Source organism: Agelaius tricolor, unplaced genomic scaffold, assembly GCF_023055355.1.
Source record: "Agelaius tricolor isolate 1412-34295 unplaced genomic scaffold, bAgeTri1.0.p SCAF_14, whole genome shotgun sequence".
NCBI lineage: Eukaryota > Metazoa > Chordata > Aves > Passeriformes > Icteridae > Agelaius > Agelaius tricolor.
This window is the reverse complement of record NW_027269274.1, coordinates 16,224,642-16,251,275: the sequence shown is the minus strand read 5'-3', so window position 1 is coordinate 16,251,275 and position 26,634 is coordinate 16,224,642. Positions and strand designations below refer to the sequence as shown.

At 46.8% G+C, this 26,634-nt stretch overlaps 1 protein-coding gene across 4 annotated transcripts; it reads right to left on the bottom strand.

Moving 5' to 3' along the window:
- Positions 1-134: 134 nt before the first annotated feature.
- Positions 135-26,549, bottom strand: HEMK1 (HemK methyltransferase 1, mitochondrial release factors N(5)-glutamine). Of its 4 annotated transcripts, none has more exons than XM_071439926.1 (11): positions 25,994-26,549; positions 23,473-23,899; positions 22,920-23,011; positions 21,977-22,070; positions 10,338-10,487; positions 8,241-8,305; positions 6,400-6,449; positions 5,080-5,185; positions 4,272-4,367; positions 2,438-2,551; positions 135-2,101 (listed from the first exon to the last, which is right to left on the bottom strand). In XM_071439926.1, the coding sequence occupies exons 2-11, from the start codon at positions 23,731-23,733 to the stop codon at positions 2,065-2,067; spliced, it is 1,065 nt and encodes a 354-aa protein (XP_071296027.1). In that variant the 5' UTR covers positions 23,734-23,899; positions 25,994-26,549; the 3' UTR covers positions 135-2,064. The 4 variants fall into 4 exon arrangements, with proteins under 4 accessions (XP_071296027.1, XP_071296026.1, XP_071296028.1 ...); XM_071439925.1 differs by having other exon boundaries at positions 26,295-26,549; XM_071439927.1 differs by having other exon boundaries at positions 22,920-23,005; positions 26,295-26,549.
- Between the last annotated feature and the right edge of the window lie 85 nt (positions 26,550-26,634).

Here is a 26,634-nt window from a genome sequence, read left to right as displayed (position 1 = left end):
CCCTCTAAAGAATGCAGCATGATGCTGTTTAACACCCCCATCAGTTCATGGACTACCCAGCTTTTAAGGCCTCCTGCAGAAGCAGGCTGTGTAGAATGCTCTGTTTCATATACAAACACTGCTAACACCCAGAAGAAATCTGAGAATTCATTTCTTTAAATTTAATTTTTAAACAAACTGAACTTAATACCCCTAAATTACTATTAGAAAAAAAGCCACAACCACACAAAATAGTGTTTGACTGAACTTTGTACTCATGGCTCTAGGAGGCCAGAAATCAGCTGTACTGAAATGGTATTTCCAAACCTATGCTCAAGTGCACTTTAACTGACCTATTTTTGTTCTCTCCTTCCCTAGATTTCCTCTACTGTGTTTAACCTGGGCAGGTACTGCAGGCCAGAGAAGACTCAAAAATTCAAGTAAAGAGTGTACAGACATGGTAAACTACTGGAGTGGATAAATGTAATGTGAGAGTACAATGGGTGAAAGGCAAGTCTGTGAAAAGAACTGTGAGTAGGGAAAGGTTCCAGCTGGAACCCAAGTGCTGGTTCATCAGAGAGAGCTCAGGTGTCTGTGGGAAAGCAGGGCCCATGTTCAGGAGTGAAGGGGATGGAGAAGACTCATCTGAGGAGTGAGATGTGGGAGAGGCAAAGGGAACAGATGTATCAGGGCTCATGTAACACCCTGTGACCCTGCTGCAGCCTTCCAACAGACTCAGTTTGCTGCTGCATGTCCTGCCTGATGCTTCTGGCTGTGCAGCCCCAGGTGAGCCTGGACAGAGCCTGGGAGCTCCTCCCTGGCACACACAGCAGGGCCCTGGCTGGATGCTCCCAGCCCTCCTGAGTGCTCACCTCCACTGGCCCAGCAACTGCTTCCATCTGTCCTGGCAGAGCAGACCCTTTCCTTGGCTTCTTTCCTTCCTTCCTTCCCTGGCTAGCTGTGCTCCAGAAGGGAACCTGCACCACTGGAAACAGCAGCAGCAGCAGCAAGCAGCAGCTTGAATCTAATCCTGCCATTATTTACACTGACATGATGTTGACTGTCCACTTTAGGGACCTCTCTCAGAGCTGTTTCAGGCAGGCCTAGTCTGACTCATCCTTCCCAAAGAGACAGACCTCAGCTACTCCCACACCTGTCAAGAGACTGGGTCCTACTCCAAACTCAGCTCGTCAAACTTCATGCAGGTCATTTCACCTCCTGTTTTTCAAATTCTCCATCTGTAAAAGTGGAGTAGTGACTCTGGCCTTCTCTTTAAAGTGTTGCAATTGAATGCCTCATGTGGAATTTAGGCATTTCTATTACTATCAGAGCAATGTGTGGGTGCCAGATGTTTATTCAGGCCTGCCAGCATCTCTGAATAGTTGCAGTGAAATTCTTTTAAGGACTCTGGTCTGAAGCACTGTCTTTATTACAATGCATTGACCATTTCTGGCAGCATCCACCAAATGTCAAAGGCTGTAAATTCAGGTGCTGTAAGATGTGCTGTAAGATCCTTCAGAGACAATCACTCAGCAGGAGTGGGAAACAAAGGCTGCTTTGCTATTGGAGCATCAGGATCCTGGAATAGAACTGCATTTGAAATGTGCACAACAGTTATGTCCTGTTATACCTGCAAATCCATGTGCCAGTATAAGCCAGGATTTGAGCTTATCACCCCATCTGGTCACATTTTATATAAATTATCTCAAGGCCAATTGAAAAAATATAATAAATTCTTTCTAGGCCAAATGGGTGATTTGGCACATTGAGAAGTTGTATTTTTAATCTGGAGCTGTGAACTCTTCTATCTTAGGTCCTGAGATGATTGAATCACTTTAGCAGAGCAGACTAAAATGTTTCATGCAGTTCCCTGAGGAAGGTGGAACACTTGCACATGCTCAGCTGAACTTCTGCATCTCTGGATGAGGTCTGTGTCAGGATATGAGGGGTCTGTCCCTGCATGGAAAGTCCAACACTCTGGGGAATGGAGATTGCTTTCACAAGGCAGAAGGAGTTTTCAACCAGCTGCTCAGCTGGGCTCAAGAGCAAAAAGCATCCTGCAAGGAGAGTTATGTCTGACAGTTGTCAGCTGCTTTGTTTCTGGATGTGCAGAAACCTAGGCCTGTGGAAAAAAGAAAGACCAGAGCTTTAAGTCTCACTAGGGACAATGTGCCTCTACCTCCATCCTATAAAAGCAGTAATTTTCCAATGGCAATAACCCCACCAGAGCCAGTCACCCCATCAGAAATGCTCACCTGGGTCAGAATTTCTGACTCAAACACTTGTCAGGCTGTTTCAGAATATCAGAAACTGAGATACAACCAGGGAGCCCCCATTTTGTCAAAGACTGGCTTCAGCTGTGAAGCTGCTCTGGGTTCACTCAATACATAAAGGTGCAGGGACATATTCTTCAAAGGACACAAAGCCTCCAAAAATGCAAAGGCAAAAAGAGACTTACTTGCCACAAAAGTCCTTGTGAATGGCACGGAGGGTGAGCAGTAATTCTGGGTGTGCCTGTAGCCAGTGCTCCACCATATCTGGATGTCTGGGATCAACTTCCAGAAATACACTCCTGAAAAGGCACATTTGGGAGCAGAATTGGAGAGATGCACATGTAGGTTGCTAAACTGATAAAAATTAAGATCTTTCTTTCTGTATGACTCTGACCAGTGCAGGAAATGAAAAGGTCAGTAAACACAGTGCAGTCCAACAACCCCAAACCAGATCATAGCTGTCCACATAAGATCCAGATCCCAGCTGCCTCCTTCAGGGGAGAAAGTGTTGATCCTGGGGGGAATTCTCATGGTACTCTGCTGAGCAGTTAAAGCCTTGAATCAAGATGTAATGAGCCCTTCTGAAGCTCACCCAGAGAAACCACCAGCCATGTGCTTCTGAAACCCCCCAAGATTTAAAGGCAGAAGGCAGTTTTAATGCTGCAGGAGCACTGAGCACCAGCCTGGCAGCCTGAAGTCCCTCTGTGTATAAGCAGCAAGAGACATGAAGTCAGAACACACATTCTTCCACAGTAAATGTCTCCATAAATCAGTTATGAAAACAACACCAGCATTCAGACCGACACAGAACTGACCAAATAACCTCAGTTAGGGCACCAGGACCAGGCCTGGGCACTGCAGGGCAATTTCCATCTCTGCCAGACTTTATGACACTGGCTCATTCCCCATGTTCCCTCCTGTGACAAAGCAGAACCACCCCAGCTCACAGGCACAGGGAGTGATGGAGCTGGTTATAGCCTGGGACACAGCAAGAGACACTTTTAGCAGGCTAAGGACACAAGCCAAACCCCATCAAATGCTCTCCTGAGAACTCTTAAAGCATCCCACACTGAATACTCCCTACAAATTCACCAGGCTAACTACAAGCTGGGTGTGGATCTCATTTCTGACCTTAAAAAACTTCCACCCCTCAATGAGGGCTTGACCTTATTAAACAAGCAAAAAGAGAAGGAAAAGAAATAGTCTTAAGAAACAACCCCACAGGACCAGTCTCTAATGCTGGGAAATTCTGAGGAGCATCTTCTGCTCTTGTGGTCATGCAAAGCATGAGGAATGAATTCTGCATGCACTATGCCTCTCAATATTCCCATTCTTCTTCTCAAAACAGCAGATTTTCAATGACCTCTCTTATGGTGGCCAAATGTCAGGAATATTCAATGGGATGTGTGAATGCCCTGGCACATGAACAGTACACCCAGACTTTTGGGTATCAGCATGCTGATCTTCAAAATGGATCCCACATAACAGAGAATAGGAACAATCAGTCTTGAATATTAATCAGGGAGAAATTTAACATTTAAGAAACTATCCCTAACTGATCTTCATTTTCCTGGGATATTCAGCATTCTGTACTGGTACAACAAAGAATTTTCCCCTAATGAAAGGGTGTGAGGGAAGTGGGGATCTATATCCACCCTCAAAGAGATCTCCATTGCTTCTCCTTCCATCACCCCAGAAAGCTCCCCTGCTTTCTGCACTCTCTTTCTTGGCTGCTCTCTTCCATGTTCTTTTTGTTGCTGCTTTCACCTTCAAAGATCCTCACTTCACTAATGACCAGGAAATGCCACCAACAGCCAAGGAAAGGGCTCACACCCCTTTATTAACAATTTCAAGCTAATTTTGTTTACACACATGACATTTTAAAAACTATTATTAACTGGGGAAATGAGGGGACAATTGGCAACTATTTTCCCTCTGTTTTGTTTTCATACAGGAAGTACAGAATTTACAGAAGTGGATGGATAAAAGACATGAAATTCAAAAGATGGTAGTGCTTACCCAGAAACCTTGAGAAGAGAAGGAGCCAAAGCCAGAATTGTTTTGATGACTCTCATGCCATCATCTCCCCCATCAAGGGCATCAAGGTCCTCATAGCTGGAGTGTGGGAAGGAAAAGACATTTGACAGCAATTCCTGCATCACCCCACAAAGAAAGGTGCACCTGCCAAACCTGAACTGCAGCACTCCCAGAGCAGGGGATGGCACTCACCCACTTCTGTGGGAAATACAGGGAGGGAGAAGGCAGCTACCACTGGGCTGAGAAACCCCACATTCAGCACAAGGAGAAAACATCCCCTGAAGTATTTCTGAAAATTAGGAGCCAACTGTGGCTGGGGTCTCACAATTCCAACACATAGGTCTGTTCTCCCTAAGCTGGCCAGAGAGCAAGGGTGTTGTACAGCAAGGGCTTGATTGATCCATGCCAAACAGCAGCTCAGGCTGTGGCTGGCCCAGCAGAGCCAGCTGGGATGCAGAAAGTTCAGCTGCCAGAACCTGCTCTGGTGCACATCTTGGACAGAGGTGGGGGCAGGACTTTCTTCTCACATGCATGACAATCAGTTTTGGACTGGGAACTTGCTAATTTCAAACTGTGTACTTTTTCTATTTTAACAAATATTCCATGTTGCTTCAGGCATGTAAGCAGTGTCAAAGCAAGCCTGTGTTATTATATCCCAAATAAACACACCTATATTTTCCACCTGTACATTACATTTGCATGTTCTGTGTGCAACTGTGTGTAGTACAGGAAGCAGACAGAAAACCTTGCTTCAAAGAACAGGAGAGGAAAAACTTCTTTGTTTGATTACCAGAGGATTTCTGCATCCAAGGAAGCCATGTCTTCATGGAAAACATATGGGGGGTTACTGACTATGACATCTATGGGGCCCCAGAGCAACAGCTGTTTGGCAGAACCTAGAAAAGAAAAAGAATCACAAGCAGCTCTCAACCACAGCATCTTCCCTATAAGCTCAGTGTCAAGATCCTCCCCAAGAAACTGTCTCCAGGCATGTGTAAATGTGACTCTGCTTTGTGATCATAAAACTTTATCATATTTCTTTCTGCAATAGTGTGCCTTGCTCCCTGTCCCAGGAGTGCAAGAGTGATACAAAGGAAAGCACAGATGAAGTATCATTTTTTCATATCAAGAGCCTGCTTAAAAAAACATGTTAAAAAGCACAGAGCTTGATGCCCTGGAACTCTGTGCCCATCTGGATCTAAAGCAACAACCAGAACTCAGAGAGCCCACAAAGGCCTAAGTGGGAGCTCAGACTGGCTGTCCAGGTGAACATCCCTCCTCTTACAGAGCTGCAGCAGGACCTCCAAGGAGCTGCAGAGCCAGGGCCCTCAGCAAAAACAGCAGTGGGCTGCTCTTCTGCAGCCCAGGAGAGCTCCCTACACTCCTGCTCTGTCTGACACAGGCCAGCCCTGAATCAGACCTCATGGAACCATGTGAGTGTGGCACTGTCCTTGGGCAGCCTCTTGGCACAGGGCTTTCAGCTCTAAGAGGCAGCAGTGTCAAAAACAAGTGCAGAAAGGTGTGCTAATGTACCCACAGTGCTGCAGCTCCACAGCTGCTGACAAACAGCCAAGCACTATTGACCTAACTGGACAGGCCCCCCCAAATGCTAGTTTTAACTGGTTTCAGCTGGCTTTGGGGAAGAAAAGCATCCTTTCCTGGTTCAACTAAACTAATTTCAGGTGAATATGGTTGGGCATTTAATCTAAGCTAAATATATGGGCTCCCTCTACCATCAATGGAGAGACAGGCATGCACTTGTTTATCTAAAGCCTCTATGTCAGCATGGAATGAATTGCACTCTTTATATATTTGCCTCTCCCCAGCAACAGTAAAGAGCACCTGGACTCCAGCTCAGATACAACCTTGGGACACCTAAACCCAGGAACAATTCACTTTCTGATACCATTAGGGACTTCTGTCAGCTGATCATCTGCCCTGGAAATCTCTGCAGGGAAAAGCTTCTCTGGCTCACTTCTTGCTGACCCTTTTCTCTATTAACTTCAACACTCTTCTGCTGCCTGCATCCCAGAATGATCTTTTGGCTGTCTCTCATGCCTCCCTCCACCCATCAAAGACAAAAAGGGGAAACAACAAAGAAAAGAGTTACTGTGTGAAACATCTTGGTGGATGATGTGAATCCTTTCTTGGAGCTGCAACCTGTAACATTCCAGATGCAAGATGCAACAACAGAAAGAAGAAAGATTATTAGGAGGGGTATTTGTGTTCATGAGCAATACATTCTACCAACAGATCATTAAATATTGCACCTCTTATCTGATAACATACATTCACAGCTGCCAAGATCTTCCCAGCATACTCTATCCTCCCACCACAGTGGCCTCACACCCAAGTTCTACTCCCTTTGCTGAGGGCATCAGGAAAGGGAGGGATTCCTGCACTGTGTGACATGTGCCCAGATGGATCTGGCACTGGGATTGATCCAGTAAGACTCATCTAAGCATCCAGAGAACACAGCTGGGATAAGGGAGCTCTGAAAAGCAGGCAGGACCTAAGCTGGGTTCAGTCAAGCAGTAACACAGCTTATCCTGCTAGCTTCTCTCCCAAGGGCACCATGCCAGGGACAAGATCACAAAGGCACAATGAAAATATCCATGGAGAAATATTTAGCTCTCTGACGTGGCATTATACTCCCTCATCCACTCTTGAGCCAACAAGCAATGTTAATAAGCAAGACAATTTCCCCCTGAGGCCAGAGTTATAGTTTATCAAGGAGACAAAGATCTGGCCAGCTTTTATTATATCTATGAAAAATTGCAACAGAATTTGGTTTGACACTGGCACATTAAGAAGAAACCTCTGCTCCCCATTCTCTGTAACTGGGCTAGGAGGCAAAGGGTAACAGTGAGGTGACCAGTTTGGGAAGAGCTTGTTCCTACGCAGCTCTTCAGACTCACACACAAGCTGGGACTTGCAAGAAGTGAAGAAATGCAGCCCAGTGCAGCCAGCACCAGAAGTAGCCCCTCCAGTGCTGGCAGCAGCTTGTGAAAAGAGGGGTATGTGGGTCTGTGGACAGAAATCCCAGTTAAAGAGCACCTCTTGAGACTCACAGCTGTACTGGACTCCATGAGAAATAGCAACAGGAACTTTTTCTGAGGTGGTTCTAATGAATGGCTAGGGCCCAGCAGTTACTGAGGATGTGAATGCAATCTGGAGCTCATTTGACAAAGCCTACAGAGATCAGAAGCATACTGGGATTCCAGCTCTGGGGTTCCCTGTGCTAGTGACAGTCCAGAACAATCTGACAGAAGAACCAGCTGAGGAAATGGAGCTCTAGGAAGGACAGGGACAACCTGACAGACATCTCTCTGACTTCAGCACAATGTGATTGAGCCAGCAGCTCTGAACATCCATCCTGCCACAGCACAGGTGCCTGAACTGCATGGACTCCAGCAGCACCATTCTCACCAAACCAAGACTGCAGGGAGGATGCTGAGGGACACCGGGCAGCACGTCAGAGGAAAAGTGCTACTTGACTGTGCAAAGCATTTCTGGAGGAGCAAGGACAGAAACAAGCACAACAATAATGGTTGAGGGAGCCAGAGAGAGAAAGGCTCAGGATACACTTGTCCTTAACCTCCTAAGTGACATAAACATTCCTACTTCAGTCCTGAGCTTCCTGAGTTCACAGACAGGGGTAAGAATAGCTACCAAAAACACTCTGAAAAACCTTGACAAACAGCATGGAGTACCACTGCTTTATTTAGGCTGCTGTCTTTGCAAAGCATGTTCACAAGCCAAAGAAATACACTCTGGTAAACATAAGCTTTTTTTTTTTTTCCTGAATTGTTACAAACTTAGGAGCTCAACAACTAAACGGTCTCTGGTTTCCAGTGGTGATAAACATGAAAGACATGTACAAGTATTGACAACTCTTGGTCTTTCTCAAGCAACAATTAACAAAAAAATGAGTAATATGTGGTCTTGTACCTATATGCATTCTCCCTGGTGAGATCCACAGCAGCCTCCTCTTTGTCCATGGCTATGACTCTGCTCTGGAACAGAAAAAAACAACAAATCCACCAAGCAGGTGTTATAACATCAAGATTCCTGAGCAGACATGCTCTGCCAAACATGCAAGATCAAAACTGACAAGAGCCTGCTCACTCTTGGCTCCTGAAAGAAACAGCTCCTGAGGAATGCATGCAGGGCATAGCTGGGATCACAGTGATGTGTGTAAAGCACTAAGGAGACTGAAGCTCTCTGCAGCACAGCCAGCAGCCCACCAGAACAGACAACAACAGAGCCCCAGTGACTCAGCTCACTGACCCCTCACTGCTCCTGGCAGGGTGAGACTCAGCACTAGGGCTAGTCTGGGCTAGGCACAGACTGCTGGAAGGTCATGTTGGTGGATTTATCCTTCCTAGCACAGACAGGATCCCTCCTGACACTAGCACAACCACTTGGACACAGATTCTGGCATTTTCCATCTGTTATGCAGACACCTTTTACCCAGTTACTCCATGCAGTCCTTAGACAGATTCGCTGCCTGTACTGACTGCATGTACTTGACAGTGTGTCAGGTATTGGAAAGTTCTCCAGCATAATGGTAAGAGACAGGGCTCCACAAAGAGAGATTTGTTTGACCTTCAAGTCCACCTTGGGAAAACCACAGACAAGGCCTAACTTGGTTTTGCTATGCCTAATGTTTTTTTAAGCACAGATGTTGGTAGGATTTACACAGAGGACACATGCTTGAAGAAATTGCTTGGCATTTGGAGATGATGGTGTGATTTGCCATCACTCCTTAGGGGATTAATTTCATGGTACCAGGCCAGCACCCACACACATGAAGCTCACCCTTAAGGTGAAGGACACAGCTGAGACCATAAATGAAAAACTGCTGCTGTTTTCTCAGTACCTTAGTGCCAAATTCTGCCTCAAACACTAAGGAGATTACCCAGAGTGTAACTCCACTAAGCTGTCAGTGTGGCTACCACTAATTCTAATCAGTCAAGGCTCCTTATTTCCCTGGGTACAGCAGTTTGGGCTGGGAAAGGACTGTCATGAAGAATTACAGAGACAGACTGACACAGCTCTTTTAATTAACAAGCAAGGAAAAGAGCATGAAGCTCTTCTCCCAACTCAGAAAAATCAGAGCAATTATACTCTGAAGTCATGAAGCTCAAATATTAACCTTCTCAGGTCACTGGGAGGAGGAACACCCCTTCCATTAGAGGCATCAACCTCTAATTCTTACACAGCCAGGCTTATATTTCTACAAGAGGAGGGGCTGGCCACAGCAATTCTCATTCTTGAGAAGGAACTGGCTGGTCTGCAGTTCTGAGGAGAGGGGAATATTTTTCCCTTGACCACAGGCAATGAGATCTTGGATTCCTTTCTCATTTTCTTGACCAAGAGTATCTCCATAAACCTGTTACACACCACAAGAATCAGGACAAGAAGGGTTTTGGTCACCCAGATCTCAGTCCCCTCCTGCTTTTTTGACTCTGTTCAGAAGCTGTGGGTTGTTACTAGGGAACAGAAGACTACAAAAATGTGGTTTGGCAGGTGTGGCAGTGAGATTTGCTTGTCTTTTTGATCCCAAGTACTGACACTGCTATGGTAATCCCTTTCCTGTATCATTTAGTCTTCAGCTTCCTACAGACCAGATCTTTTGATTCACAGCAATGTGGTTTATAGAGATGACTGCCCCATAAATTCAACAAATAGAGTGTGTGCCCATGTCTCAGTCCCTCCTGTCCTCAGTCCAGGTTAGTGTCTTAAACCAACACCCACCAGGGCTTCAAGGTAAGGTGATTATTAGTGAGCTGCAGCAGCTCAAGAATGAGCACATTCACTTCTTTCATTCTGATTATGCCTTTGCTATTCCTGCAGACAGATGGGGAGAGGGAGCAATTCCCAAATATCCCTCCTCTACCTGCTAGGAACTTACCGAGCCTGTCAGAGACCTGAGCTGCCAAAGTTCCTTCAGAGAAGTTTGTGACATCTCAGTGAAGATGAGCAGAGTGGGACTGTCCTCTAACACAGCCATCTATTGCACCAGGAGCACTGAAGGGAGCTCACCTGTGGCAGTTTACAGAGCAGACTCAGAGCAATTGCTCCAGACCCACAGCCAATTTCCAGGATCACAGGATGAGGAACAGGAACTGGGAAACAGAGGGCTGAATTCTCACATTTCTGAAATTCTTCTTCCACAACTAAAGAGACAAGTTCCTAAGAAAACAAACAAACAAAATTACTAAGGGAGCTGTTTTGACTCACACCTTTGTGATCTGAAGACTGCAGTTTAAATTTCTTGACTCTGTACCCAATGTATTTTTGTTGCTAATTTTAAAAACACAGATGGAAGTAATGGAACTGACATGCCAGAAGTCACTTCAGCTCCATCTGCTCCACAGGGTGCTTTGATTAGTGACCAAATCCTCAGGATACAATCTCCCACAGATCCTCTGAAATCTTCTACCACTGTTGGGAAAAACAATAACCAGACAGCTGGAGCACATTATCTTCTGCAACACCATTTACTCCAAATTTTTGGCTTTCAGAATTTGTAAGCTTCAAAACCCAAGATTTCTACACAGTCTCAGTACAGTAGGTGACCAGGAGGCAGTTACACAGCTCCTGATAGCATCTGAACCAATCCAACCTGCAGATGAAAAGTCAAGGCAATGAGTTACTAAATGATCCAAATGAGCAGCTCCCTGCATGGATTTCAGATTGTGGAATCCTACTACATTTTGTTGCTATAAAATCACATGGAAAAGATTTTTATCCATGCTCCTGGATCTGTATGCAGTTCTGCCATGTCTGCCTCCTCCCTCACATCAATCTTTTCTTTTTTAAATCCCTTTGCAATGTTATACAAAATCCTATACAGCAGGAGAGGTCTCAAAGTTTTCTAAGGTTTGTGAAAATGAGATAAAAGAGAAAGCACACATGGAGCTCCCTCTGACTGCAGCATGAACTTCCTTTGTTATTCACTAGAGAAAACTGTAAGATGGAAACCTCATGAACCCTCTGAGTGCATCAACAGCTCAGCAGTGCCCTCAGCTCCCTCCCATCCTTGTGCTTCCAGGGCACAACAGCACACACAGGCCTTCTGCCCTCGGTGTTCCCTAGGATTCTCTACTTGAGAGGGCTGCTCTTGGATCTCTCCTGTAAATCCAGAAAGTTTAACAACATTTACAAAAAATATCTGGCATAAGCTGGAATATTTAAAAGGAACAAGTCCTGGCAGGCAGGTCAGCTTCTCTGTTACTTTACAATGGCTTTTGTCAGGAGCCTGAACTGGACAGGCTTGTGCATAAGGGCAGAACCTCTCCTTGGATCTCTCATCCTTACTGGGGTGCAGCATAAGAGATGCCTTGTGCAAAGCTGCAGTACCTCTGAAGAGATTCACAGCTGTTGGCCATCCTTCATGACAGGCCACTCCACGTGTGCAGTAAGTGGAAGGGAGATGCAAACAGGTACAAAAAGGAAGCATTCACCTAGATGAGCTTTGATGAACCATCCCTGGAGCACTTTGGGGACTGATATCTAAATATACTCAGCCAGGGATGAGGAGCCACATCACAATTGCCCTGCCCTGGTCACCATGTCATTACTGGCATTGCCCTCATATGGGAGGTTTTCTAACAGCCTCCAAAATCCCAAATTCCTCACTGCTGCTCTGGGATTCCCTTCCTAGACAATTATGGATGTAAACAGTCTCACAGGCTCCCAACCTGGAGGAAACTATTTCAGGACTCAGACAGCAAAAGGGAAAAATAAACACCTGATCTCTCCACTTCTGTGAGAAGAGGCTTTGGCCATTCAAACAGCTCCAGATGAATCAGCCTGAAAAGACTCGGGCCCTGCAGCCAGCCAGAGACTGCAGCCACAGCTTCCTTTGGCAAAGCAGGTGGGGTGCTGAGGATTCCAAGACCACAGAAGAAAAGGCACACAAAAAATTCTGCTTGGCTATTAAATCACTTCTTTAAATACCAGCCATTTCTGGACACTTACAAACATTTCCTGGAAATCTCCACAGTAACTCAGAACCATCTGTTCCCAGAGTAGCACAAGTTACTGATTACAAATGTCCAAATATGACTTCCATACACTGGAACTATTCTAACCATGTATTAACTTCCTTAAGGTTTCTCATTAGTAATTTCAAGCTTGATGGGTTTGAATGGAATGCCTACTTTACACATTCCACAGTGAAAGCATTTTAGTGTGCTTGCCAAAGCTCCCATTTAAACATGACTGATTTCAGGTTTTACCACATAAAATACAAATAAAATGGGTCATTGATATTACTTAGGCTTTGAGTCCTGCTTTCTGACTGCCTTCCCTCATTGTCTTGGTTATTTAATTTCAATTCTTACTGAGGCAAAGGCTGGTTTTCTCATAATACACATTTACCATAATAGTGCAAAAGTAAAAGACATAAAAAATAATGGGACAACCTAAAGGAATGGCATCATTTTCCAGACATTAGTACCTCACTACAATAAAAGGCTGAATAATTATTTTCAACCTGATTGACCAGCAAAGAAGAAGATGTATTCTAATTGGCAATCAGGAAAATCCAGCAATCATGACACAGAGTATGTCCAGTCATCCCACTCCCATTGCCACTAGGTTTCAGGAATGATTAAATTATCAAAAATTGCTTTGAAACTGTATTTGTCAGATTCTTCTCAGTATTTTTCACCTTCTAGCAAATGATCCAGCCAAAATCTGTACTTCTCCAATCACATCATCACCTCCAAAATATCACCACTGGAAATTGATAAATTACAGCACTTTGCAGAACACAGCAGAGCCCCTTTCAAATCTCATCTTAGAGATGAAGTATCTCTGGCTGAGTATTACAGTGTTCATACAAAGACTACAAAGTAGACAAGTCAGACATTCCCAGCCTTTGCACAAGAATCCTACTGGAACCACAGTGAGGGAAAAGCAACAAAGAGGCTGATGCTGCTTAAAAGAGGTGCCTGGGACTGGCACAGAGAAACTGAGACTGGGACAACTGCAACTGGCCAAAGGCTGGGGTCTTTACTGGGTAGGATACCCCATGTCTTCTCAGACTGAACAGATTCAGAGCACAAACACCTGCTAGTGTAATGCCAACATTATCAAAAGCCATTTTAACCATCAGTTTGATCACCAGCTTTGAAGGCTGAGATATGAAGTTACAGAAATTCCAGTGGGAAATAAAAGAAAACACTTTGTGACCCAATTCCATATTTGCTCACAGCATGCCAATCACTGGGTAGAATGAACTCTCAATTGTGGAGTTATTAACATTCAAATTATTGCTTACAGTGTGAGTCATTATTGTCAGTTACAACCCAACCCACAACAAAAAAAATTCTGCTAACCAGTACTACAGGTACTGCAGAACTACTTTCATCCTGGAGCCTGGTATCAGACACGTGGGTATCAGTGTGATAATTGTGTCAGAATGGGGAAATGGAACATTTTAAAGAATTTTTCTCCTCTACTCTTTGCAAGAAGCTCCTTCCTGCAGCATAGTCAATTCTGGAAGGAGTGAAGGCACTGAATGGCAAACAGACAGAACCAGAAAACCTAAAATCCTCTGCCTGCTTTTGCTAGCAATGTCAGCAAGGTGAAAGGGAAGGAAGGTCCCCAACATGGTTTGGGCAGCCCCATGATGGAGCTGGTGACACCTGCATGCAGGGACAGACTGCACATTTCATTCCATAATAGGTGGGCAGAGGTGTTGAAACAGCCAGGAGGAAGAGACAGAAGTCACATGGAAAAGTGGATTCAGTAGCCTCTTGAAGTTTCTCCTTGAAGGAAATCTTATGTATGGCCATAAACTAAAACACAAGAAGTTTCAGCTCAACATGAGGAAAAACTTCTTTACATTGATGGTGACAGAGCACTGGAACAGCTGCCCAGAGAAGACAAAGTGTCCCCCTTGGAGATGTTCCAACCCCACCTGGACACATTCCTGTGTCACCTGCAGCAGGTGACCCTGCCTTGACAGGGGGATTGGACTGGATGATCTGCAGAGGTTCTTTCCAACCTCAATTGTTCTGTCATTCTGTGATTACCCTGTGCTTACATGTACAGGGGACACAAATATTTGCTTCTCATGCTACCTAACTTCTAGCACTCAAGAGGCTCTCAAGTTTTTGTCTCTTAGCCAAACCACTCACAGGCTGTTCTCACCTTGTGGTTCCAGGAAATCTTGCTTGACTGCCAGATTCACCCTAAGTTCACACTGTCCTTTATATGGGTTCCACCCCCCACCTTCTCTTTGAGTGCAACAAATGCAAAACTTTTTGAACACCTCCAGCTTCCCCTGAGCCTCTGCCTCACCCTTCCACCACAAGTGTGGTTCCCCAAGGCCCCCCAGCACCCTCTCTGCTCTCACAAGCTCTTGATGTCACCTCTGCCCTGCGGCCAGGGCTCTGGTTCACTGCATTTCTTGGAACTGCAGCTGCACAAAGCAGTGAGAGGCCAGGGGCTGCCAGCACCCAAAGCACAGAGGCTGCACAGCTGCAGCCCAGGCAGAACCAGCACAGGCTCAGCTGGGTTCCAGCCCCAAGACAGTCGGGAGGAGGCAGCAGAGATTCCTGGGCTCAAGGCTGGCTGCAGAGCTGAGGGGATCCTCTGCTACAGCCCAGCACCTGGGAAGGCCCTATCATATGTTTCTGCCATCAAAAAGGACAAACTAACTAAATAAAACAAGAGGAAGTGAGGAATGGGAAAGGCAAGGGTGGAAGTCACAAACTGCTACTGCATTCCCTACAGGCACCCTTTTTCCATGCCCCAGGGGAAAGCAGGGAAGACAAAGTTCCAGGGGTAAGAGCCAGGGTGGCAGGAGACTCTAAATTCCCAGGTCACTAAACTAAAGAAGGAAAGCAAAAAAACCCAGGAAAACCCCGATAACCAATAACCTTCTCTCTGCTCTCACTCACTTCCTGGGAATGTTTCACTTATCTGTGTGCTTTCCAGAAACTTCTATTCTCAGAATCCAGGACTTTCCATAGAACCTGATCTGATATTAACCCAATCACCTCTCCCATCTTGTTTGCTCACTTGGCTCCCAATCAGCTCATGACAAACACCAGGAATCCAAGCTGGAAACCCAACTCCATGGCAATAGCACTAGAAAATCCCTGCCAGTATCCCACTTCCAAAACCAAGCCATCAAGCCAGCCACTGCTTCATGGGCAGGCAGGGCTTTTGTCCTGGCGTCTTCTGCCGGGCACTATAGTAGGAAAGAGAAAAATCACAGAATATTCTGAGCTGGAAGGGACCTATGTGGATCACTGAGTCCAGCCCTGAAGTGATTGGCCCATAGGGAATCAAACCCATGGAAGTCCCACTATAAAGGGATGGGAATGAAAGCACCTGAGTAACTCCAGAGGAGCCACTGATCCTGAGAGAAAGGGTGGCTTTAGGCATTGGCAATGACACACAAGCATGTCAAAGCACACCCAGTACTGAGGAAGGGGTTTGGCTTTGGTCACAGCAGCTGCTCCTGATGTCAGGGCACATGCCACGTGCTGCTTCATCTGTTGGAGCTGAGGCTGTGACAGCACCCAGGAATGACTTTACCAACAGGCAGCAGCCTGTCTGTGCTCGTGCCCAAGAGAAATTGCCACAGCTGTCACATCTAAATTTAGCCATGCTTGAGGGGCAAGAGTGGATCCAATTGCTGTACAGTGGCCATACCTCAGGTGTCCAGCACAGAGCTCTAGCCAGCCACACCTCTCCAGATGAAAGGTATTTGCTTTCTTTGCAGATACAGGTATTGACCACTGCCAGACACAGTATCTGGACAGATTCATTAGTCCAGCTTGCTAATCCCTAGCTCTGGTTACTTGGATGTTTGAAAAGAGCTTGGGGGAGGAAAAGGATTTTCCCCCCCTCATGAGGGAATCTCCTTCAGTCCCATCTGTCACAGCCATTTTAATGCTTGTTTTTCTCCAGTTCTAGTCCTACGTCCTGCTTTCACTGCTGATGAGCTACAGGACTCAGTGGAAATGCATGGGAACAGAAGGCTCTTTCAATCACAACAGGGAGATTAAAAACCCCCAAAAATACAGGCATTAACAACAGAGAGATCTGTGAGAACATATTAGAAAAGTCTATATAAGTTAACCTGGGGGACAGGTTTGTGCATGACTTAAAACAGAACAGCTGCTGCTTTCCTTGCCTTCAGCACAAATTTTAGCTTTAAATTTCCATTTTTTGTCTCTCCTGAAAATCACCAGCTTGGAAGAAATTCTCTGCACTAACAGAGTCTTGTTTTCTTGCATAGGAAGCCAGCAGAAACTACCACCACAGTTCATCTTGGCCAGTCAGCCAGGAACAACCCTGTTTCTTCCATCATTTCCTTTTGAACAAGAAGAAATCTGTCCGGGGAAAACATTCTGTCCTGATTTTCAAGTGGCCAGCAATAGACTCTTGCTATGCTGTTTCAGCATTTAATTACACTCTCTGCTGAGATGTGCACCTTTTCTTCTGCCCTGCATTTATAGTGCTTATTATACACTTGTCTGTGAAACCAGAGAGACATCAGTTTTCAAATTTCTGCTGTCTGTTCCAGATAATTTACCCCTAAGCTTGCCTCTGATGAGCTACACAGTCTTCAACAACAAGGCAGACTTTTTCAACCTATTAATCCACACTGTGTTTTTTCTCCAAATGTAATTTTCCACTTCTTCCTCAAGCAGTCAGTAACATAACTGCACATAATAGTTCTGCAGCTATTCCACTACTGCAATACTCATTATTTAATGCTGCTACAGGCACGTGGCACTCCCCTGTCCCACATGCAAGGATCCCATGAGCCCACTGGGCAGCAAAAAGTGGGTGCTCCTGGTCAGCCAATATCCCTGAGACACTGGCAATCCCAAATCTTTCTCCAAGCCCTTCTGGCAGGACAAGTACCTCAGCCACAAGGCACAGGCTGCTCTATTTGTCTCTCTCTATATGATCCTTGTGCCTAGCTCAAAGGGCAATTCCAATTGCTCCACTCACTTTGTGACCTCCATTGCCCACCCTCTGTGCCACAGCCCACCTGCAGAAAGTATTTTTCTCCTCCAATACATGGATAAAGTGCTGTCTATCATGTGGGCAAAATCTGATCTGTGAGGCCACAACAGCAACATCTTTAGCACATTTGCTTACAGCTCTATTTTGACAGAGAGCAGGTAGTTTTTATTTATTAAATAATGCTCTACTGTATTTATGTTTAATATGCCTTATACAAGTCTACACATATTTCAAGAAAGGACCTTAAACTATGTCAAGACAGGGCACTATTAGCCTTTTCACTTTCCAAACTGGGAAGCCCATTACACAGAAAGGGGATGCAGCCTTCCCTTGAAGGGACAACTGCTCAGAGGCAAAACTATGAAAAAAAGCCAATCTTCTGACTCTTGATTAATGGCTGTACTCACTAGACAGTGTGACCTTCAGACCCTTCCAAGAAGTATCCATCTGTGGTAAAGAAATTACAGAAATGAAAGGACATTTCTGCATCAAAGGCTTCCTTTCAGCACTGATTGGAACAGAAAATGTGTCACTGCTTTGACATAAAACACTGGAGAGAGAGAGGGCCCACCTTGCAATCTGTTTATTTGCATATACAGGTCAGGAAAAGAAAACTCTCCCTTCTCTGTGTGCTGGACCTTCTCGAAAGTTTAATGATTATGTTATCTAGAAGTTAAACTTCATGAAAAGTTTCTCTGAGCCAATCTTTAACTCAAGTGTTTTCACAGAACACCCCACACAATGAATGCCATTCCACAGGCAGGTGCAAGTAAACAGCATTGACTTCAGCTTTCAAGCATGTTATCATGGGAAAGAAACAACCTATTCTGGGAAACAAACAAAGAGCTTAAAAATCACAGGTGGAAAAAGAATAGACAGAGACATAACTAAAAATTACAAATGCTGTAGTGAATTATTTAAGTGTTGTACAGTAAAAACTAAAGGTTTTCCTTTATGCTTAAACAAGCAGGCAGCACCAGAAGCAAAGAATACACTTTTCCCACCTACAGTACAAGATTTGCTGTCGCATGATGCCAGGGAGGTCAGACATAGACAGACTCCAAAGAGGATTAAACAAATCAGTGCGAGACAGATCCATTAACAATTACGAAGCAGGACGGCCCCAAATCCAGCTCTGGCTAAGAACACTCCTTAACTGCTGACTGTCAAGAGAAGAAAGGACCCTTCCACACCCACCTTTTCTCTTGGCATTTTGCTCCCACCATCTGCTGTAGGAGCTATCAAAAGCTGCGAGGCACGAATGATGGCCATTTATGTTTCCACTGATCAATTAAGCCTGTTCAGAACCATCAGAAACGCCGGGATAACGGATGGGAAATGGAACAGTCAGGAACTCGCAGAGCGTGAGCCTGGAGCGCCCTCTGGGGGTACGAGGCGGGCGTGCCGCGTATCCCACACCCCTCCCTGGAGGCGGCCTGGACCGAGCCAAAGCAGCATCAGAGAGCCTGCAGTCACCCGGGCAAAAAGGAATGACATATCCACGGCTGGTTGAATACTCCTCCTCTTTGTCTTGTTTCTCCCAAAGCAAGAACTTCTTGCAAAAAAGCAAAATTTTGAACTTCTAAAATTTTAGAAGTTCAAAAAAATACTTGCTTTGGGACAAGGTATTTCTTCTCCATTAACAGTGAGGGAGCAGTGTTGAGAGAGGGATGCCTCAACATTACAATAATCACCTAACAAAGATAACTCATTGTGTACACCCCATAACTTTGGTTCAAACTTCCCCAGTGCAGAAGCCTGGCTCTGGTGCCACGGGAGGAAAGGGGGGAGGATGCTGAATTCCAAGGGCCTCCCAAACTCACAGCAGCCAGTCCAAAGCTTTCCTCCCAGAGCTTGAACAGGACCTGCTCTTTCCCTGCTTCTGGCTGCCTGTCCCCTTCCAGCCAGATTCCCATGGACCAGCAGAACAAAGCCACATGTGCTGCACAAATATTCCCGGAGGGAGCGAACAGGAGAGGGCTCAGCTACCAGAGAGAACTAAACAGATCACATGGGGGCAAGTTTCACACAGGACAGAATGAAGCAGACAAGGGAGCTTCTCTCTCTGCGTGTCTCTGTCCCCAGGCCTGAAACAATGCTTGTGGTTTGGGTCATGCTGTGTTTAATTTCATGCCATTACCAAGGCCCTGGAGCAAGAGTCATAACCCTTCTGTTGCAACCAGAGAACAACACGAGTCATAAACATGGCTCCCCTTCTCCTCAGACTCAAACCAACACACAGGAGCACCTGCAGAAGCCACACACAGAAAATTAGGAAGAAAATTTTGAAGCTGCCTGTGTATCTGCACAGTTTAGGGAGTCACATTTTCTCAGCCAAAAACAAGACACGTGGCTTGTGTGTGCAGTCACAGATAAACTTGAACCTGGGATAACAATTAACTGCTTCCTAAAGAACAAGGATTATTTACAGAAATTATCTGGTGAAAAGTTTCAGCACTACTGCTTTTAACAACACTGCAGACAAATTCTAAATAAAAGGAAAGCAACAGATGCAAAGAACTTTAACATTTCTGAAAGCAGGTACTTCCACTGCAGTTTTCAAGTCCAGTGAAGGCTGAAAAGAGTTGCTCTGATGAAAAAGAACATAGACAAAGCCCAACCCAAACCCATCACACAAAGTCAGAGATCACCAGCCTTTCTTCCAGCAGAAGGAAAGGATCTGGACACCACTTTATGTACAGGTTACACACAGGACACAGCTCCTGGAAGCAGCACCAGTATACAGCCATGTCCTGCCAGGTGCTGCTCAATAGCTGGATTTTGTCCCCATGGCTCTCCTGCCACAGGAACCTCCCCAGCACATCACAAGCAAACTCTCCATTGCCCACAGAGCTCCATTCTTGAATCATTATCATAAACTTCTGGTCTTCTGCAATAAATGTGCTAAAAATGTGCCTTCATAGTAAGTTAAGTGACACAACAAATAAAGTTTTGCCAGAGACAAGTCTGGGTTAAGCTATTTACACTCCCTTTTTGCACCAGGATATGTTAAGTGGTTTCAAACACAGCACTGCACTCCAGTTTGGGCCAGCAGAGATGCTTTTACAAAAATCAGGCATCTGGACTCAATTAACAACATTCTCAAGCATTGGCCAGCCCAGCTTCCACCCCACACAATAGGCCTTTGTTTTGAGCCTGGCACTGCATGGGGTGAAGAACCAGAGCACAGCTCCAGAGGAAGCCTCACCAGCAAATATTTTGACTTGCAGAACATACAAGTTTTCCCTGATTTCAATGCTCCCATTGCATCCATGAACTAATTGGGATTTGGAGGTTGGAAATACTCTTTTGGATCATCCAGAGCAGAAATACTGTTGACAATAACAAAGGCAACCATTGCTGGCTCCAACTGGCAAAATTATTCCTTGGAGCTCCATCTCCAAACTCAATCACTACAGAGTGATCAACCCAGAGCAGGCAGAGAGCTCCCAACTTCTCTGGACACAAGTGCCAGCACTATGACTTAGGGCCCAGCAGATTCTCCATGAGGTGCTGCTCATGCCCCACACCAAACAAAGACTCTGGTTCTAAATATTCTTCCTCCCTGTGACTTGAGAGGATGTCTATGCTGTAGCTGTGCTGATTCCCACTAAATGCTCTGGAACTCCCTCACAGATTTCAATAGCATCTTTTCTTCAAAGGGCACAACAGAAGCTCAGGTTGTCTTTGTCCTTAAATTTCTGTTTAACTTTTGCCCATTACAACAGGCAAACAACTGAAGAAATGACTACTAGACTGAAACAGGTTTAAGCTTCTGGTACTCATAAATAGACAAAGTTAGAAGACCACTTCCTCTCCAAAAGTTAACACAGGCTCCAAAAGAAAACAAATTCTCAGAAGGTAAAAAACCCCAAACCAATCCAAAATAAAACCAAACAAAAAGCCCACCTTGCAAATCCTAAGCTTTCCTGAGGACTACTAAACAAAAAGTTTCCTTGCTAGGATGGCCCATGTGCTGAAAGTGAAACTAGGCTACTGTCAGGGCAAGTGTCACCATGTAGATCTTAAGCTCTTCCATAGCAGTAGGAATGCTGGGGAACACAGAGTTTTAACTTGGTCATGTATGGCTGTCTTTTACATTCTTATGACTGACAGTCACATTTAATTCCAGCCCAGCTCAGAACTTACCTTTCAGTTTCCTGTATTTGTCCAGAAACCACCATGGAGCCATGAGACAGATGGTAGGTGCCACTTCCTACCAGCCAGCACATGGACACTCAGGCTCTCTGGATTGCATTACTGTTTTCCTACTACTGCAGGGTTCTGCTGGCAACCTCTGGACAACATTTAGATTCCTGTATGCCCTAAGCATACAGGGGATGGGACATAGCAGTAGATGTTTTGAACTTCTCAGGAGTCCTTCCTATAGGAGAACTAAGGAAAGCAAAGCCACATCCTTCCATCAATGGCAATTGATTTCTGTGTAATTAGGAGATACATCAGCTTGCAGCATCCCTTCCTCTGAGGCAGGAGGCAAAGGTTACTAGCATCAGCTCCAGATCACAAGCTCTGAACCATCCCCATTCTAAAAGAAGTGGAGTGATGTGATTTCCTCATCACTGCAGCCTCACAGCATGCAGGATGCCTTCACAGCAATGCCCTGATTGTATCGTGCCATGTAACTCACACATCCAAGCCTGCCCCCACCACATTCATACCTCTGTTTCAGGCCGTGGAATAAATACTGGGGGTCTCATCTTCAGGGTCAGCTCCTGGAAGTCCCACTCTCCAAGCACGTACTGCACTGGCATCCTGTGGCAGGCAAGGGGAGCGTGAGCGCTCTGGGGCTGCGCTGGGTGACCGGAGGCCTCTCATGGCACGCTGCTTTCCTCCCTGCTCACCACAACCCCTGCCCAGGGCCAGCAACTGCATCAGCAATGTGCATGTGCACAATGAGGGAGCAGGGGCAGCTCCCTGCCCACAGCCCAGTTTGTCATCAAGCACTGGAACTGGGAACTACAGGTCAGTCAGCCTCACCTTGGTACTGGGGAAAGTGATGGAACAGAGAGTCCTTGAGGCTGTGTCCAAACATGCCAAGGGCAGGAAGGTGATTGAGACTGGTCAGCATGGATGCACAAAGGGGAAATCACTCCTGAATGAGCTGATAGTCACCCATGACACAATGACCAGTCTAGCACATCAAAACCACGTCTTGACTTTCCCTGGGGTTCTGACACTGTCTCCCATAACATCCTCATGTACAAGCTGATGCAGTACAGACTGGATAAATGAGGTGGGCTGGAAACTGACCGAACAGTCAGGCTTGGAATGCTGGTTTCAGCAGCACACAGACCAGATGGGTGTGCAAATTTTCAGAGACCTCTGGAGAAATGGGCTGACAGGAATCCCATAAAAATCAGCAAGGAGTAATATGAAATCATATAAACCAGGGAGGAATAACCCCATGCACCAGTACAGGCTGAGGCCTGACCAACTGGACAGTAACTTGCAGGTGGACAAGTTGTGCCCCTCATTTGAATCACCATGAGAGACCACCACAGCACAGCTGACATCTGAGCTGCCTCTCTCTGCTGCCATTCTCCTGGCTGCTTTTAGGCTGAAGGAAAGCCCTCCAAAGGAACAGGTACAAGATGCTCCTACCTTTGGAGCCGCTTGTGGCTCAGCTGCTGGATTTGCTCCTGCTGCAGTGCTGTAAGTGGAGTGCGGAGGCTTTTGCAATCCAGACTCTGAAACTGAGGACAAAGTCATTTAAAATCTGCCCACCTGTGCCACTGGAGGGTCCTCTCCATGGGCATCCTCCAGGGTGACACAGGATGCTGACAAACACAATTGCCTGGGACTGCTAGAAACCAGCTGGAGAGCCATTAGAAGAACTTATCTGTATGTTTAGAAACAAACCTTTACAGCTGTTCTGCTACTTTTTAGGGTACACAAAACCAATTAAAATTAAGAATCACTTCATCAGGCAAGTCAGGGTGGATGTTTATGTTACACTTCAGTGTCTGCAAAAGAGATCTTTTAAGAGACTCCTGAGTGTTCTACTGGCAATAATACACTACCCCTCACCCCCTCTGCCATCTAAGGGAGGATAAGTTGTTCTACTCCCTCTAAATCAGATAAAAAGGTAAGAGATTAAATGAAAATGAAGAAGTGAAAAGCACACACAGATCTTACTCTTTTCCTATTACTTAACTGTTTTTGCTCCCAGGACAAATGACACAATATATTGACTGGATTCTTGTGCTTCAGGGATCCCATTTATCTCGAACACCTTCTGCCAATAGTTGACCATATCAGTGGGAGTCATGAGCCCAGGTCCTGCACTGCAGCTCTGCCTCAGAAACAACTGCTTTGCACTGAGCACAGCACCTTTACTTGGAGTCCCTCGCCCTGGCACACACTGAGCTGGGAGGCTCAACAACTTCCTGAGCAGTGGAAGGGTGAGGCATCTCATTGTGGTGAAGTTCCTGAAGTTTCTGACTTCCACACCTGTTCCTTGTTTCCACCTACTGATCTGTCAGTGCTGAGATTCACCTGGTGCTACCACAGGTCACTGGCTAAGCACCAGCTGACCACAGTCAGTGGGTTCTCCACAGGACAGCGTTTGCAGCTCTTCTGGGCTAGAAAACAAGAGAAGAGTGTGAGTTCCTTGGGCTACTAAATAACAGGTTCCCCTCTGACAGAATGCAGACTGCTTGCCCTAATCCCAGCCCACAAGCACAAAACCAATCACTCACACCGTACCAGTAACAAAAGACTACCCCCAAAACGACTCACGTGCCAGCCAACCAGCTAAGCCCTGCAACCTGCTCCTTCCCAGAGCTGCCCATCTCCAGAGGTCAGAGGCCAGGCTGTGCCCATGGCAGGGCAGAAGCGAGCTGCCCACACACAGGCACAGCTCTGCTGCCCGTCCTGGGGCCCAGAAAGTTCCTGACACACCAACCTTCAGCTCCAGTCCTTGGCTCTCCACCCCGCAGGGGGGTCACCCTGGTTTCCCTGTAGGAAGACCTTCAGTCTCTCCTAGATTATTTCTTTTATTCCTCTCTCTGTTCATAAACCACAAGTCAGAGGTTGGCAGGGATGCTCACAGAAGACCTGGACTTCATGGATCAAGGGTGTTTCACACTGTTACCATCCCCAGAGGGCAAACAAGGGGGGACAGAGCCCCCTCACAACATAATAGAGGGAAGAGAAACACTTGAAAGATGGAAAGGTCAGAAAGGGCAAACCCTGCTAGAGGGAAGTGGTCTCCTAAAGGAGAGAAGAGGCAGAGCCAGACAGAGGAGGAATAAAAACAAACAAAATGACTGCAGGAGACAAAGGAAATGAAACCTTACAAAACAGCTGCTGCATATCACACTTGGAACTGTTGGAGACAAAGAGAACAACAACCACATTTTCCTGCTGTGATCCATTAGAAATGAGGGCCCCTCTCTTTTCTGACTCACAGTCCCTGGGGCAACTATGGGTTTCCCTGAGCACTCATTGCCATTCCTCTATTGATGGCTGCTTTTCAACACTGTCTCAGAGAGGCCACAACCTCCTCTACTCCAATTTCTCCCCAAAATCACCACACAAACAACTACTGAGCAGCTGGCAGCTGTCCCCTAGGAATGCTGCTGCAGGGAGAGCCAGGGAGACCAACTGGGCTCCAGCCTGGCAGGCACTGGCACCACAGTCCTGCTCCTGCTGCACCGGGAAACCCTGGAGCAGTCAGGCCTCCACTGCCCTCCTTTGTAAAATCAAACATAGCCCAGGGAAGCAGCAGAAGGAATATCCTGCAGTGAAGATCTCCAGATTGTCTTACCTGCTACCTCCTGGCAAAGGGATGGATGCTCTAAGAGCCCAAGGATCTGTGCTACTCTCAGCAGAGAGACAAACAGCCTCCATGAAAACCTGCCTTTATCTAAAGTCCGTCAGCTACAGTATCTATTTGGGAAGCTTCCCACTCCAAGGCCCTGTTTACTGCTACAAGATAAACACTAAAAGAATAAAACATTAACAACCATTACCGTTCTAAGGGAGGAAGAGAAGACTTTAATTGGCCACGGCTGAAACAATTTGCACAGAAACACAGAACTGCTGGGGTTAGAAGGGACCTTTGGAGATCATCCAGTCCAACTTCCCAACCAAGGAAGGTGACACAGGAACATGGCCAGGTGGGTTTAGTGTCTCCCCAGAGAGGGAGACTGCATGAGCCCCCTGAGCAGCCGATTCCAGTGCCCTGCCACCCTTAGCGTAAAGAAGTTCTTCCTAATGTTGAGGTGAAACTTCTTGTGTTTTACCTTATGGCCATTACTCCTCATCCTGTTGCTGAGCATCACCCTCTTGACAACGTCCTTTGAATACTAATATGCATTAACGAGATCCTCTCTCACTTTTCTCTGGACTAAACAGGCCCAACTCCTGTGGTGTCTCTTCATAAGACACAACATACTTCAGACCTTTCATCTTTGTTGCCCTCTGCTGGACCCTCTCCAGTGGCTCCTTGTTTTGTTTCCCTTAATAAAGGAGATCAGCTACTTATGTAAAATCCCTGCATGCTACTTCTTGGTACAAATACCAGTCTGCACACAGGGAGGAGGCAGATTTCCCTTTCCCCTCTGCAGTTTCGTAGTTTGGTCCTTTCAGCCCCAGCTCCCTCTCCCTGTAGCCTCACGTGCACAGGTGGCTGTGGAAAGGTCCACTCGCACTCTCGGCCCTGCCCCACTCACAGGCTCGAGCAAGGGCTGGAGCTCGCACTGTCCCAGTCCCGTTCCAGCTGCTGGCAGTGTCCGGCTGAGCCAGCGCCGCACAGCCCCGAGGCCACATCGGGGAGGGCAGCCAGGAGCTGCCAACCCGCGGCGGTGAACGAGGCTTAGGAGCAGCACCGGGCCCGGAGGCGGCTCCTCTTCCAGCCTCTCAGCTCTCCCTGCACATGAAACACCACGAGCACGGCCGGGGCTCCCTTCGCCTGAGGGGCGACAGTGGGCCCGGGGCTGCTCTGAGGCGAGCGCGCGCACAGCGACGCCTCACCTCACGGCTCCCGGCGCGGCCGGGGGCACAGCCGGCTCCCTCGGGAGCGAGAGCCAAACCGGCTTCCAGTGGGGCTGAGGGCACAGCCGGCTGCCACCGGGACCGGGACCGGGACCGGGACCGGGACCGGGACCGGGACCGGGACCGGGACCGGGGCCGGGGCCGGGACCGGGGCCGGGGCCGTGGGCACGGCCTCCCGTCCCGCGGCAGGGCCGTGAAGGAGCAGCCGCGCACGGAGCCGCTCCCGAGCGCACGGCCGGCCCGCCGCCGCCGCGCGCGCGAGTGACAGCCGTGACAACCAATCGCAAGCCTCGCCTCGCGGGCGCTGGCCAATGGCCTG